This window comes from Bos indicus, chromosome 17 (assembly GCF_029378745.1).
Source record: "Bos indicus isolate NIAB-ARS_2022 breed Sahiwal x Tharparkar chromosome 17, NIAB-ARS_B.indTharparkar_mat_pri_1.0, whole genome shotgun sequence".
NCBI lineage: Eukaryota > Metazoa > Chordata > Mammalia > Artiodactyla > Bovidae > Bos > Bos indicus.
The window spans coordinates 40,180,444-40,194,377 of record NC_091776.1 but is presented as its reverse complement, the minus strand read 5'-3'; the positions used below and the strand labels follow the sequence as shown (position 1 = coordinate 40,194,377).

The window sequence follows — 13,934 nt, the reverse complement described above, 5'->3', positions numbered from 1 at the left end:
CTGAGCACCGACTCCCACCCCCGACTTTGCAGGCAGCTGAATAACCAGCTGCCTGCAAAGTTGGACTACATGCCCTTCCGAAAGGCACTAGCTGATCACTGCCTGCGCCCTGTTAATCCTTCATCCTGGTCTCCCACTTCCCTTTGCTCCACCAAGTCCCTCCTGTTGTGACTCAAAATGCAGCTTGGGGTGGTGAATCCTCCAGGACCTCAGGGTCCCTGGATGTGAAGAATCTCAAGCCCCATCCCAGACAGACTGAATCAGAATCTGCACCTTACTGTGATCTCCAGGCGACGCGCGCGTGTGCGTTTTGTGCTTAGTCCTCAGATGTGTCCAACTCTTTGCAGCTCCATGGACTGTAGCCCCCCAGGCTCCTCTGTCCATGGGATTCTCCAGGCAAGAATACTGAAGTGGGTTGCCATGCCCTCCTCCAGGGGATCTTTCCAACCCAAGGGTCAAACCCAGGTCTCCTGCATTGCAGGTGGATTCTTTACCATCTGAGCCACCTGGGAAGACCCCAGATGATGCATACGCATATTAAAATTTGAAAAATCACTACTCCCACATCCAATATGAGTGAGTGGCAAGGGAAAGAACATACCAATCCCTGAGATTATGTCCATGTTTTGGAGGGAAGGGGAGCAATGAAGATATTTGCAAAGAAATGACATAGAAATGGATGACAATGTTGAAAGTGTCTGTCATATACACAGAAGTTTCACAACACTTAAGTAGCTATTATTTATGTGGAGAAAATAATGTCAACCAAAAAGCAAGAAGGGAAAACAATGAATGTAATAGATGGTAGGACTTGAGAGATATTTTGTGATTTAAAAGAAGAAATTTGGGGAAATGTAGGTGGTGTTAGTGGTAAAGAACCCACCTGCAAAGCAGGAGACATAAAAGAGGATAGTTTGATCCTTCAGTTGAGAAGATCCCCTGGAGAAGGAAATGGCAGCCCACTCCAGTATTCTTGCCTGGAGAATTCCATGGACAGAGGAGCCTGGCAGGCTACTGTCCATGGGTTGCAACTTGACTGAAGTTGCTCCAGTAACTGAAGCAACTTAGCACAGCATAGCATGGAAGAGATAGTTCAGAATTTTGTGGAACTGATTTCCAAAAGTATTTGTACAAGCATTTGGGGTATTATATACAAGAATGGTACATATTGTTAAATATCATAAATTGCACTTTTAGAAACATTTAGAAATTAATCTCTGTACTTGCGTTTATAGGCATAAATCCAAACTTTAGAACATGAATATAAAATGTCCCCATTTTCAGCTATCTATCTTGATAAGAAAGCATTGTGATATTGTGTATAGGTCTTTGTGTTTAAAATGTCCTCCGAGTCTCCCGGTACTATTGACAAAGTTTTGTTTTTCCAAGGCTGCTCCCAGGGCATAGTCCTGGTTCTCACAACATATGGATGGCAAGTGGGCTGCGTCTCAGGTGAGTATGGCAATAGGAGCCACGCACAGGTGGCTGGTGTGAGGCTTACTTTGTAAGCTTGAATTTATAATTTGCTCCAACTTATTTTCCCTGAAGAGAATTTATGTCAAGTGGGGAGAGGGCTTGAGTACTTACCGAAGTATCACCCTCAAGAACCCTGGGGGATCATCCAAAGAAAGGCCTTGGGGAAAAAGTTTCTAAGGTATCTCTGGAATTTACAAAAAAAGCATGGTTGATAAAAAAGACTATTTTGAATGATGTAATATTTTGTTTATCTCTGGAAGGGAAGAGGTTTAACCAAGTGATCAGTTTCCATCACCAAGGATGAGTCAAGTACTCTGTGATGTGATACCCTGCAGATGACATGAACGCTCACCTCGGGATTCCTGCCTGAAACATCACCCAAGAATATACCAGGTATACCTGAATTAAGAGGAATTCCACAGAACTGGCCTGAATCCTTCAAGAACATCAGTGTCATGAAAGACCAAGGCTGAGGAGCTGTCCCTAACTTAAGGAGACTGTGAGGCTTGAGAACTAAACATAAGAGCTAATCCTGAATCAAACATTGCGTCAGGGAACATGACAAAGAGCAACGTTGGGTCAACTAATAAAATTTGCTTATGAACTGCAGATTAGGTAACACTGTATCAGTGCTAAATTTGCTATACCTTATCATTGTACCATGGTTACATGCGAGAACCCCCTCATTCTTAGGAAACGCACCCTGAAATCTTCAGAGGTAAAGCAAAACCATGTCTGCAACTTACCTTCAAATGGTTCAGTGAAAACAAAAGTATGTGTGTGTAGAAAGAAAGCATTGGAACAAATAAAATTACCAACCAATGATTCTGGGTGAGGAGTGTATCAGTTCACTTTGTACTGTTCTTGCACCTCTTCTGTAAGTTTGAAATCATTCCAAAGTCAGTCTTTCAACAGATTTTTTTTTAATGCATAAAAGCATCTCAGTGGGATTTAGTAGGATGCATTTGGGATCATTCCATGATCATGCTAGTTCTACACAAAATTGATTCACTGGTAGAAAATAACGAATTAAAGCCTTCTTCACACACATTGCAATAAATCTCACTTGGACCCAGCTCAAAATTCAGACCACATAGGAATGTCAGCAGCCAAATGCTCCCTTCTTCAATTCAGAGCATCCCTGGGTCAGGACCTACTGAGGACTTCCCTCGGTTCCTCACAGAGCGTTTCAGATGGATATATAATTAATTGTCACACAGACAACTCCTGATGAACTGATCTCTGGCGCCAGAGGGAAAGCAATATTCTAGGGCAGTGGCAAGGAGCCTCTCTCCTAGTAGAGAACAGGAGTCGCAGACTATCTGAGCTACTGTGCTCGTTGTATACCAGGGAAGCTTCTTGTCACACTCAATATTGAAATGCTGGATGACTACAGAGAGGATTTGCTGTGGATTATGCAGAAGGACCTCAGGAAACAGTTGTTCATTTGAATATATGCTTACACACTCTCCACTTGACTCTCATGGTAACTCTACAAAATATTCAGGACAGATAAAAACATCCCCATTTTAGGAATGAAAAAACCCGCTTTGGGAAATCATGCAACTTGTTCAACATTCAGACAGTAATGGGGAGAAAACCTTGAATTTGAACTGGGATATCCTTACTCTGTTGATCAGTCTGTGGGGTTTTAAGGATTGGTTATAGATTTACCCTATTTCACAAACTGAGAGTTTTCTCAGGTTTTGGAAACCAAGTATATGGCTATGCTCTCTAGGTTAAACTATACAATATATAAATGGTTCTAAGGACCAAGCCACACACCTCCTGTGTAAAATTGTAATAATACTCACCTATATAGACATCACTGTGGAAATCCAATATGAATTACAAAACATTTTGATAGGTTGAAAAGAGTGATAAAATCGATTATTTGTAGTATTACTACTAAATGAAAAATAAAAAAGAAAGTGAAAGTGTTAGTCACTCAGTCATGTCTGAATCTTTGCAACCCCATGGACTCAGAGGAGCCAGGCTCCTCTGTCCATGGGATTCTCCAGGGAAGAATACTGGAGTGGGAGGCCATTCCCTTCTCCAGAGGATCTTCTCAAGCCAGAAATTGAACCCAGGTCTCCTGCACTGGCAGGCAGATTACCATTTGAGCCACCAGGGAAGCCCATTACTATAAACTGCACTCTCTAAGTCATATGTTAAAACAGTTCAGGCTTTTCCAGGATGACTCAGAAAAGCTAATGATCCGTGAAAGTGAAAAGTGAAAGTTAGTCTCACAGTTGTGTCCAACTCTTTGCGATCCTGTGGACTACAGCCCACCAGGCTCCTCTATCCATGGAATTCTCCAGGCAAGAGTAGCGGAGTGGGTTGCCATTTCCCTCTCCATAATGATCCATACCTCCTCCTTTTTCGGTAGCTTCGGCAGCTTCGGTGGTCTGGACCCTATCGGCAGGGCTGCCTTGCTCTGTCGGAGGAGGACGGCCTGTTTGGAGTTTCTTTGGCTGGTGTCTTCATAATCCCCCATGTGCCAGGCAATAAAACCACGACTGGAGCTTCCTTCCGCATCCATAATAGAAGGATTGGGTTGCCTGAAACAGGAACAGATTGGTTGGTCCTCACACTGGAAGGATGTTAGAAATAAGGCTACCAGTTTTCAGATGCTTGAGACTCATCTGCTTCTGTTGTGATGGTGGTGATTTCTAGCCACAGAGCTTGAAAAGCTAAGGCCTTCAAACTCTGAGATGGCATCCTGAGAAGTTTCAAGACTCTGCCCCTCCACTACCCCAGGGAACTACCTTCCCAGGTGGACACTTATCTAGGAAGGTTGTTGATCACTTTGCCCGGGTATCACGACTGCTCCTGGCATCCTCCCAAGCCGAACAGGCCAGATGCTGGGAAGCTGGGGGTGAACCCAGGCCTTGAGTTCTCCTGCTGGACATGCAAGCCGGGTCTGAGACCTTGGGAACTCAGGGAAATGCCAGCTTGGTGATGGCAGACTCTGGCTTTGGACAATGTGCCACAACAAAGATCCTGGCTTCATTCTCCTTTCCTGATCCAATGCCCCTAAACTAGAATATTATCTGAGGACTGCTTTCCAGTAAAGGGCCACGTCTAGGGGCAAAGACAAGAGGATCATAGGATAAGGACCCTATCGGCAGGGCTGCCTTGCTCTGTCGGAGAAGGACGGCCCATTTGGAGTTTCTTTGGCTGGTGTCTTCATTACCCACCATGTGCCAGGCAATAAAACCATGACTGGAGCTCAAATGGTAAAGGACCAGGCTGCCAATGCAGGAGACCTAGATTCAATCCCTCATTGGGAAGATGCCCTGGAGAAGGAAATGTCAACCCACTCCAATGCTCTTGCCTGGAGAATTCCATGGATACAGGACCCTGGAGGGCTAAAGTCTATGGGGTCGCAAAGAGTCCGACATGACTGAGCAACTAACACTCTCATTTGGAAGAAAGTTGGGACTTCTTACCCCCAAACCCCTCCCACCAGGCGCCCAGGGCCTCTTGGCCACTACAAATCTCCTTTCCTAGACCCTGAGTCTTCCGGCTTCCTCAGTTCCTTGGGTCAAGGGTCGGGGCAGATCTGTGCGACCCTCACTCCTTGCAAGTCCAACACTGGGGAAGTAACTTGAAGACAACTAAAGACAGGTGGGTTCTAGAACTTGTGGGAGCTGGGGACAGGAGGAGAGGCAGCACTGAGTGCAGCTCAGTGGAGGGGGAGTGGGCAGTTCAGGCCCACCACACCCCTCCTTCCTCTCCACAACCGTAGAGACCCTGTCACCCTCTTGCAAGCCTGCCCCCAGACACCCCATTGCTAGTAGGATGGAGGTCCACTCTCTGAGTCCAGCACACAAAGGGAAGCGGTCACTGTCTGTTTCTTCTTTTAATGCTCTGCCCTCGGGGCCCCCAGGCCCCTCCCATTGGCCGTTTTCTCCGCTCTGAGACCCTGTGCTCCCAGCCGCCCCCACCTTCACCAGCCCAGGTGAGGACTCACCTCCAGACCTCTGGCCTTGTCCCCCACTTTTCGTTCTCCCTGTGACCACCCTCTCCTTCAGAGACAAATGGCAGCTACTCCTTGACAACACCTCTTCTCTGAAGACTTCCTTCACCACTTGTTGTTGTTCAGTCACTAAGTTATGTCGGACAGTTTGTGACCCCATGGACTGTAGCATGCCAGGCCTCCCTGTCCATCACCAACTCCCAGAGCTTGTTCAGACTAAACTCATGTTCATTGAGCCAATGATGCCATTCAACCATCTCGTCCTCTGTCATCCCCTTCTCCTCACGCCTTCAATATTTCCCAGGATCAGGGTTTTTTCTAATGAGTCAGCTCCTTGCATCGGGTGGCCAAAGTGTTGGAGCTTCAGCTTCAGCATCAGTCCTTCCAATAAATATTCAGGGTGAATTTCCTTTAGGATTGACTGGTTTGATCTTCTTGCTGACCAAGCGACTCTCAGGAGTCTTCTCCAGCACCACACTTCAAAAGCATCAGTTCTTTGGCCCTCAGCCTTTTTTATGGTCCAACTCTCACATCTATACATGACTACTGGAAAAACTTTGACAGAACTTTGTTGGCAAAGTAATGTCTCTGATTTTTAATATGCTGTCTACGTTTGTCATAGCTTTTCTTTCAAGGAGCAAGTGTCTTTTAATTTTGCGGCTTCAGTCACCATCTGCAGTGATTTTGTAGCCCAAAAAAGTAAAATCTGTCACTGTTTCCACTTTTGCCCCATCTATTTGCTATGAAGCACTGGGACCAGATGCCATGATCTTAGTTTTTTTTTTTTTTAACTGTTTTCCTCCTTTGGTAGCACATTGTATTTGACTTATCTGATGGAAGCTGGTAGAATATACTTATTAATAAATTGCTAGGGCAGCAGGTTCTCCTCCTCCCATTTCGGGGCTCCTTAAAGAACCCAGAAGTGCCTCCTTCATCACTGCCTCCCAGGCCCATTACCCTCCTGAAGTATGGCTGGCTCAGGGGATGTGTGATGGATGAGCAGGGAGGGGATCAGAGCTGAGTTACTTTAAGGCCTGACCCTTCTGTAGCTGCTTCCCTCCCACCAGGGCAGGTGTGCAGGCATGGGTCCTGCGCCCTCCTGTGTCTGAGTTTTCTTATTCACGACTACAAAGTAGTTGCTAGGGACAATTTCAGGAAAGCGTAAAGGGAAAGAGAGCTGCTGGTTAGAATGTATGGAACAAGCTCTGTTTACTGTTTCCACTAGCTTGATTCATGATTCCTAGGAAAACCATTTCATGCAAATGTGCCACATTTCCCTAAAAATAATATGTTACAGAAGGAATGACACAGAAGAGCTTAGAAAAGAAAAATCCTTGCATATCCTTAGTCTTCATTCAAGTGCTAAAATATTTTATAATCTGTTTTAAATTCAGACCGTCCTATGGCCCTGAATCTCACATTACCAGGAACAATAGAAAATTAAAAATTAATTGTAAGTCAAAGACTCTAGAGATCTTATACATACCATTGCCACATCAACTATGGAAATTTACACACACTATAATGGAACTTACAAATGAGCCACGAAAGTCAAGAGCTGAGAAAGAGCAGAAGTTTTGGCTCCAGAAAGGTTTGAAGTATGAATGTCAGGCCATCAGTAATGATTTGGTGTTAGTTACAAATGCACAATGGCAGCAAACACTCACACACACACACACAGACACACACACACACACAGACACACACAACTATCCCCAAATAATGCAAAATTCTTAGTGTAACATTCTATTGATTATGTTAAGTAGATCCCTAAGGCTCAGGTCTTTTTCTTTTTAAATAAATTCAAGCTTATAGAAGGATGGAGACACACTACAAAGGCTTCCTTTCCTAAATAATTTGAAAGTACATTATTGACATAATACCCATTATTCCCAACTATTGGTTGGCCAAAAAGTTCCTTCAGTTTATGGTCATAAGATGTTATGAAAAATTGCGAAAAAGCTTTTTGGCCAACTCAATACTTACATGTGTAATTCCTGCAAACAAAGACATTCTATATAACTTCAATATAATCATCAAAATTAGAGGAAATTAGCATAAGCAACAAAATAAAAAATAAACAAGTAGGACTACATCAAATTAAGATCTTTTGTACTGCAAAAGAAACCATCAATGAAGTGAAAACACAACTTATGTAATGGGGAAAAATATTTGCAAACCAGATATCTGATAAAGGGCTAATATCCAAAATACATAAAAAACTCAATAGCAAAATAAAAAAATACGCCAATTTTTAAATGGGCAAAGGATCTGAATAGACATTTTCCCATTTTCTCCTTTAGAGATACATGAATGGTCAACACACACTTGAGAAGATGTTCAACATCACTAATCATTAAGGAAATGCAAATTAAAACTACAGTAAGATATCACCTCACACCTATCAAAATGGCGATCATCAAAAAGACAAGAAATAACGAATGCTGGTGAGGATGCAGAGCAAAGGGAACTCTTGAACAGTGTTGGCAGGAATGTGAATTGGTGTAGCCACTATGGAAACAAGTATAGAGGATCCTCAAAATAATTAAAAACAGATCTGCCATAAGCTCTGCCAATTCCACTTCTGGGAGTATATCTAAAGGGAACAAAAACACTAAATTGAAAAGATGCTTGCACCCCAATGTTTACAGCAGCAGTATTTATAATAGCCAAGGAAACAACCCAAATGTCTGTCAACGGATAAATGGATAAAGACGTTGTGGTATACACATATATTACGCATATTCAGTTCAGTTCAGTCGCTCAGTCGCGTCCAGCTCTTTGCGATCCCATGGACTACAGCACACCAGGCCTCCCTGTCCATCACCAACCACTGGAGACTACTCAAACTCATGTCCATTGAGTCGGTGATGCCGTCCAACCATCTCATTCTCCTCCCGCCTTCAGTCTTTCCCAGCATCAGGATCTTTTCCAACGAGTCCGTTCTTCATATCAGGTGGCCAAAGTATTGGAGTTTCAGCTTCAGCATCAGTCCTTCCAATGAATATTCATAATAATACATATTACTCAGTCATTTAAAAGAAAAAAAAACAAGTAAATCCTACCACTTGTGACAAGATGGATGAAGCTTAAGGGCAGTATACTAAGTGATATAAGTCAGACAGAGACAAATACTGTATGATCTCACTTGTTTGTGGAATCTCAAAAAAGTAAAAAACAAAACTCACCAAATTCAAAGGTAAAAAGAGTTCATATTTATGGTTACCAGATTCAGGGCACAGGGGAAAGAGAAACTGGATGAAGGCAGTCAAAATGTGTAAACTTCTAGTTGTAAGATAAGTGCATACTTCCAATATTAAAATAATAAATAAATGTCTGTTGCACCCCTCCAAAAAATAAAATAAAAGTAAATATAATTGAAAGAAAAATAAACAATAAAATAACTGTAAAAAAATTATTCCTAAGTATTTTATTATTTTGATGCTATTGTGAATGCAATTGTTCTTAATTTCATTCTAGATTATTCATTGCTAGTATATAAAAATACAATTGATTTTTGTATATTGACATTTTATCCTGTAATTTTACTGAACTCATTTTTTAGTTCTAACAGATTTTAGGGCTTCCCTGGAGGCTCAGACAGTAGATAATCTGCCTGCAATGCAGGAGACCTGGGTTTGATCCCTGTGACAGTAAAATCCCCTGGAGAAGGAAATGACAACCCACTCCAGTATTCTTACCTGGGGAATTCCATGGACAGGGAACCTAGTGGGCTACAGTCCACGTGGTCACAAAAAGTTGGACACAACTGAATGACTAACACTGAATAGATTTTATGCAGATTCCTTAGAATTGTCCATATATGAGATTATGTAATCTACATAATCACTTCTAATCTAGGTGTTTTTAATTCCTTTTCCTTACCTAAGTGCCCTGGCTAGAATCTCTCCTATAATGTTGAATAGACACAATGTGAGCAGATATCTTAGTCTTCTTCCTCATCATAAAGAAAAAGCATCTAGCCTTTCACTATTAAAAATGTTAGTGGTGGAGTTTTTGTAGATGACCTTTGTCAAATTAAGACTGTTTACTTCTGTTCTTAATTTGTTGAGTGTTTTCATCATGAAATAGTGTTGGCTTTTTAGTCAAATGCCTTTCTGCTTCCATTGAGATGATCATGTAGTTTTTACCCCTCGTTCTATAGATATAGTATATTACACTGATTTTCATATGTTGAGCCAATCTTGCATTCCTGGGACAAGTGCCAGTCATAATGTATAAACCTTTTTATATGTTGCTGGATATAATTTTGTTTGCTGGTATTCTGTTAAGGATTTTTGCATTTATATTCATAACAGAGTCTGGTCTCTAGTTTGCCTCATTTACTGTCAGGGTAACGAGTAAATAAGGAAACATTCCTCCTCTTCTATTTGGAAGAATTTTTAAAAGATTGATATTAATTCTTCTATAAATGTTTTCTAGAATTCACCAGTGTAGCTATGTAGACTTAGTCTCTTTCTTGCAGAAAAGTTTTTTTATTATAATTCAATCTCTTTACTTGTTATATAATTATTCAGATTTTCTATTTGCTCTTCAGTTTTAGTAATTTGTGTGTTTCTAGGATTTGTCCATTTTATCTCACTTACCTAATTTGTTAGCTTACCATTATTTATAGTAATCCTTTTTATTTCTGTAAGATCAGCAGTAATGTCTCTGATTTTGGCAATTTGAATCTTGTATTTCCTTTTTTAAAATTTAACTATGGTTGGTTTACAATATTGTGTTAGCTTTGGTTGTACAGATTCTTTCTCATTATAGTTATTACAAGACATTGGACACAGTGCCCAGTGCTACACAGTAAATCCTTGTTGCTTATCTATTTTATATGTGGTGATGTGTATCTGTTAATCCATACTTCTAATTTACCCTTCCTCCTCCCCTTTCTCTTTGGTATCCATAAGTTTACTTTCTTTATCTGTGAGTCTGTTTCTACTCATATAGTGCTTATTCTTCTTTGTCTGATTTACTTCATTTATAGTTTGAATCTTGTATTTTTAGTCTCACTAAATATTTGCCAACTATGTTATATGTTCAGAGAACCAATTTTCGTTTTATTGATTTTTATCTATTATTTTTCTATTTTCAATTTCATTTATTTCTGCCCTGTATATTATTTTTTCCTTCTACTTGCTTTAAGTTTAGTTTACATTTCATTTTCTAGAGTTTTGAAATTTAAAATTTGATTCTTTAGATTTTTCTTCTTTAAATATGGTTATTTACAACTGTAAGTTTCCCCCCTGAGCACTGCTCTATCTGTATCCCATAAGTTTTCAAATATTGTGCATTTGTTTTCATTCATCTCAAAGCATTTTCAAACTCCTTTGTGATTTTCTTCTGACTTGCAGGTTAAGTTTGTGTTTAATGTCTACATACTACTGAATTTCTTAAATTTCCCTTTTTATTGATTTAAAATTTAGTTCCATTATTGTCAAAAGGCATATTTTGTATGATTTCACTCCTCTTGAATTACTGAGGCTCATTTTACGGTGCAGCATGTTATATCCTAGAGAAAATTTATGTGCTCTTGAAAACAATGTGTTTTCTGTTGTCATGAGATGGCGTATTCTATAGATTTCTGTTAAGTCTAGTGTTTTTCAAATCTTCTAATTCCTTGTTGATCTTTTGTCTAGTGTTCTATTCATTATAGATAGTGATATACTGAATTCTCCAGCTATTATTGTTGAATTGCCTACTTTTCCCTTTATTTCTGTCAGTTTTTCCTCTTTTTTTTCTTTTTTTGGCTCTCTTGTAGATGCATATTTGTTTATAGTTTTTATGTCATGGAAGACATTAAGACCCTTTCATCATTATAAAATGTCCTTCTTTGTCTCTTGTAACAATTTTTGTCTTAAAGTCTACTTTGTCTAATATTAGAATAGCAATTCCAACTCTCTTTGTTTACTATTTGCATGATGCACCTTTTTTCCATTTTTTTAACTTTTGATTTAGATGCATTTTTGCATCTAAAGTGCTTCTTTTTATACTTGGATATATAGTATATGTTTGGATCATTTGTTTGCCAATCTCTACCTTTTGATTGGAGTGGTTAGCCCATTTACACTCACTGTAATTACTGATAAAGTAGGATTTCTATGTTATTTTGTTATTTGTTTTCTATATGCCTAATGTTGTTTTCGTTTATCTATTTCTCCATTACTGCCTTCTTTTGAGGTGAATGCTTATTTTCTAGAATGCTATTTTAATTCCCTTGTTATGCCTTTATTGTATGTTTCTGAGTATTTTTTAGTGGTTGGCATGGGGATTTAATTAATATCTTAATTTAAAATAAGTTTCAATTAATTCCAACCTAATTTCAGTCATATACAAGAACTTTGTTTCAACATAGCTCCGTGCTCTTCTTCCTTGTTTGTACTATTATCCTAAAATTTGCATCTTTCTAAATTATAAGCCCATCAACAAAATTGTATAATTATTGTTCTATGCAGTTGTCTTTTAAATCATATAGAAAAAAATTAAAAGGCAAAATGCACTAACGCTTTTAAACTTACCTATGTAGTTAATCGTTACCATTGCTTGTTCATTCTTTTATGGATTTCAGGTGCTGTTTATTGTCCTTTCATTTCAATCTGAAAGACTCTCTCTAGCATTTGGTGTAGGGCAGATCTGCTAGTAACAAAAATCTCTCAGTTTTTGTTTGTCAGGAGTGCCTTAGTTTCTCCTTCGTGTTTGAAGGATAGTTTTTCTGAGTATAGAATTTTTGGCAAAGTTTTTTTTTTCCTTCAGCACATTGAATATATCATTCCACTGCCTTCTGGCTCCATTATTTATGCTGAGAATTTAACTGTTAATCTCGAAGATCCGTGTATACAATGGCTCGTTTTTCTCCTGCTACTTTCAAGATTCTCTTTGTCTTTGCCTGGTCTTTGTGTTTATATTACTTGAAGTTTTTTGAGCTTCTTAAATATGTTAATTATTGTTTTTTATCAAATCTGGGAAGCTTCTGGCCATGAATTTCTTCAAATACTCTTTCTGCCCCTTCCTTTCTTTCTCCTATCCTTCTGGGATTTTCATTATGCTATGTTGATACAGTCTCAGAACTCTCTTCCTTGTTCATTTGTTTAAATTCTTTTTTTCTTTCTTTCTCTCAGATCATAGAAACCCAGATGACCTATATTCAAGCTTATCAATTCTTTTCTGACAGCTCAGATCTGCTATTAAGCTCCCATAAGGAATTTTAAAATTTTAGTTATTGTACTTTTCAATTCCAGAATTTCTATTTTTTATATGTACAGTTTCTATCTCTTTATTGATATTCTCTCATTGGCAAGACCTTGTTCTCATGATTTCCTTTAAATTTTTGAACATGGTTTCTGTGAGGGTAGGGTCCAAGTTCAGTCCAACACTTCCTTTGCATTCCCAACAAATTCCTTGTGCTCAGTACAGGACATGCTGGCAAGCTCACAAGTCATACTGGATGCAAAGAGTTCAGAGCACAGTCAGTACTACCTGTTGCCTTAATCTTGAGCATGTGAAACTTTCTCAGAATTGCTTGGCTATGCATGTGTCAGGTATATCCCCAACTTTGTATATTTCAAACTCTAGGGAGTAAGAGTTGGTGTCCTTCGTCTATAGCTCAAAGTGAGGTAAAAGCAGCACACTGGCCATGGCAGCTGCTGAGTGGACCCACCAGCTATAGAGGGCTGTTATAATGCAAGGAGATGAATATTTGTGTACTGTCTCCTCTTGAGGTAAACAAGGTACCATTTGAGCCTGGATGCTGTTGTCTGCTCTTGTTAGCTGTGCTAAGTCACTTCAGTCTTGTCTGACTCTTTGGGAACCTATGGACCATAGCCTGCCAGACTCCTCCGTCCGTGGGATTCTCTAGGCAAGAATACTAGAGTGGGTTGCCATTTCCTCCTCCAGGGGATCTTCCCAAATCTTCCCAACCCAGGAATCAAACCTGCCTCTCTATGTCTCCTGCATTGACAAGGAAGTTCTTTACCACTAGCACCCCCTGGAAAGCCCTGTCTGTTCTTAGTGACCTTGAGTCATGCACTGGTCTCTTCCCTGGTTAGCACTCACCTGCATGTTAACCTCAGTCACACCCACGTTCTATTCTATCCTCTGCCATACCTAACCCACCTACTGAAACACTTTCCCTTAGTATTTTGAACATATTTGTAATAGTTGACTTAATTACACTTATATCTGTGCTTCCTTGAACACAGTTTCTACTGACTGCTTCCCTCCCTGAGTTTTAGCCATAGTTTCCTGTTCCTTGCTTGTCTCATTATTTGTTGAAAATTTGTCATTTGAAATGGTACAGTGTGCTAATTCTGGAAATGAGATTTCCTCCCTTTCTCCAGGGCTTGCTGTTGCTGCTTGGTTTTTCGTTTGTTCTGTTTGTTTGTCTTTTGGCGGTAGTGGTGGTGACATTGCTGTTGTTTAGTGACTTTCCTAGACTACTTTTTAGAGGTGTCACGTGTGCCTCCTG

At 39.9% G+C, this 13,934-nt stretch overlaps 1 protein-coding gene across 1 annotated transcript in view; it reads right to left on the bottom strand.

Annotated features, from left to right (window-relative positions):
- Positions 1-13,934, bottom strand: part of SPMIP2 (sperm microtubule inner protein 2) — a 135,237-nt gene that overhangs the window by 13,507 nt on the left and 107,796 nt on the right. The window contains exon 4 of the mRNA XM_070769191.1: positions 3,848-4,037. Within this exon, the coding sequence (XP_070625292.1) occupies positions 3,848-4,037 (190 nt within the window). The remainder of the gene's footprint in view (positions 1-3,847; positions 4,038-13,934) is intronic.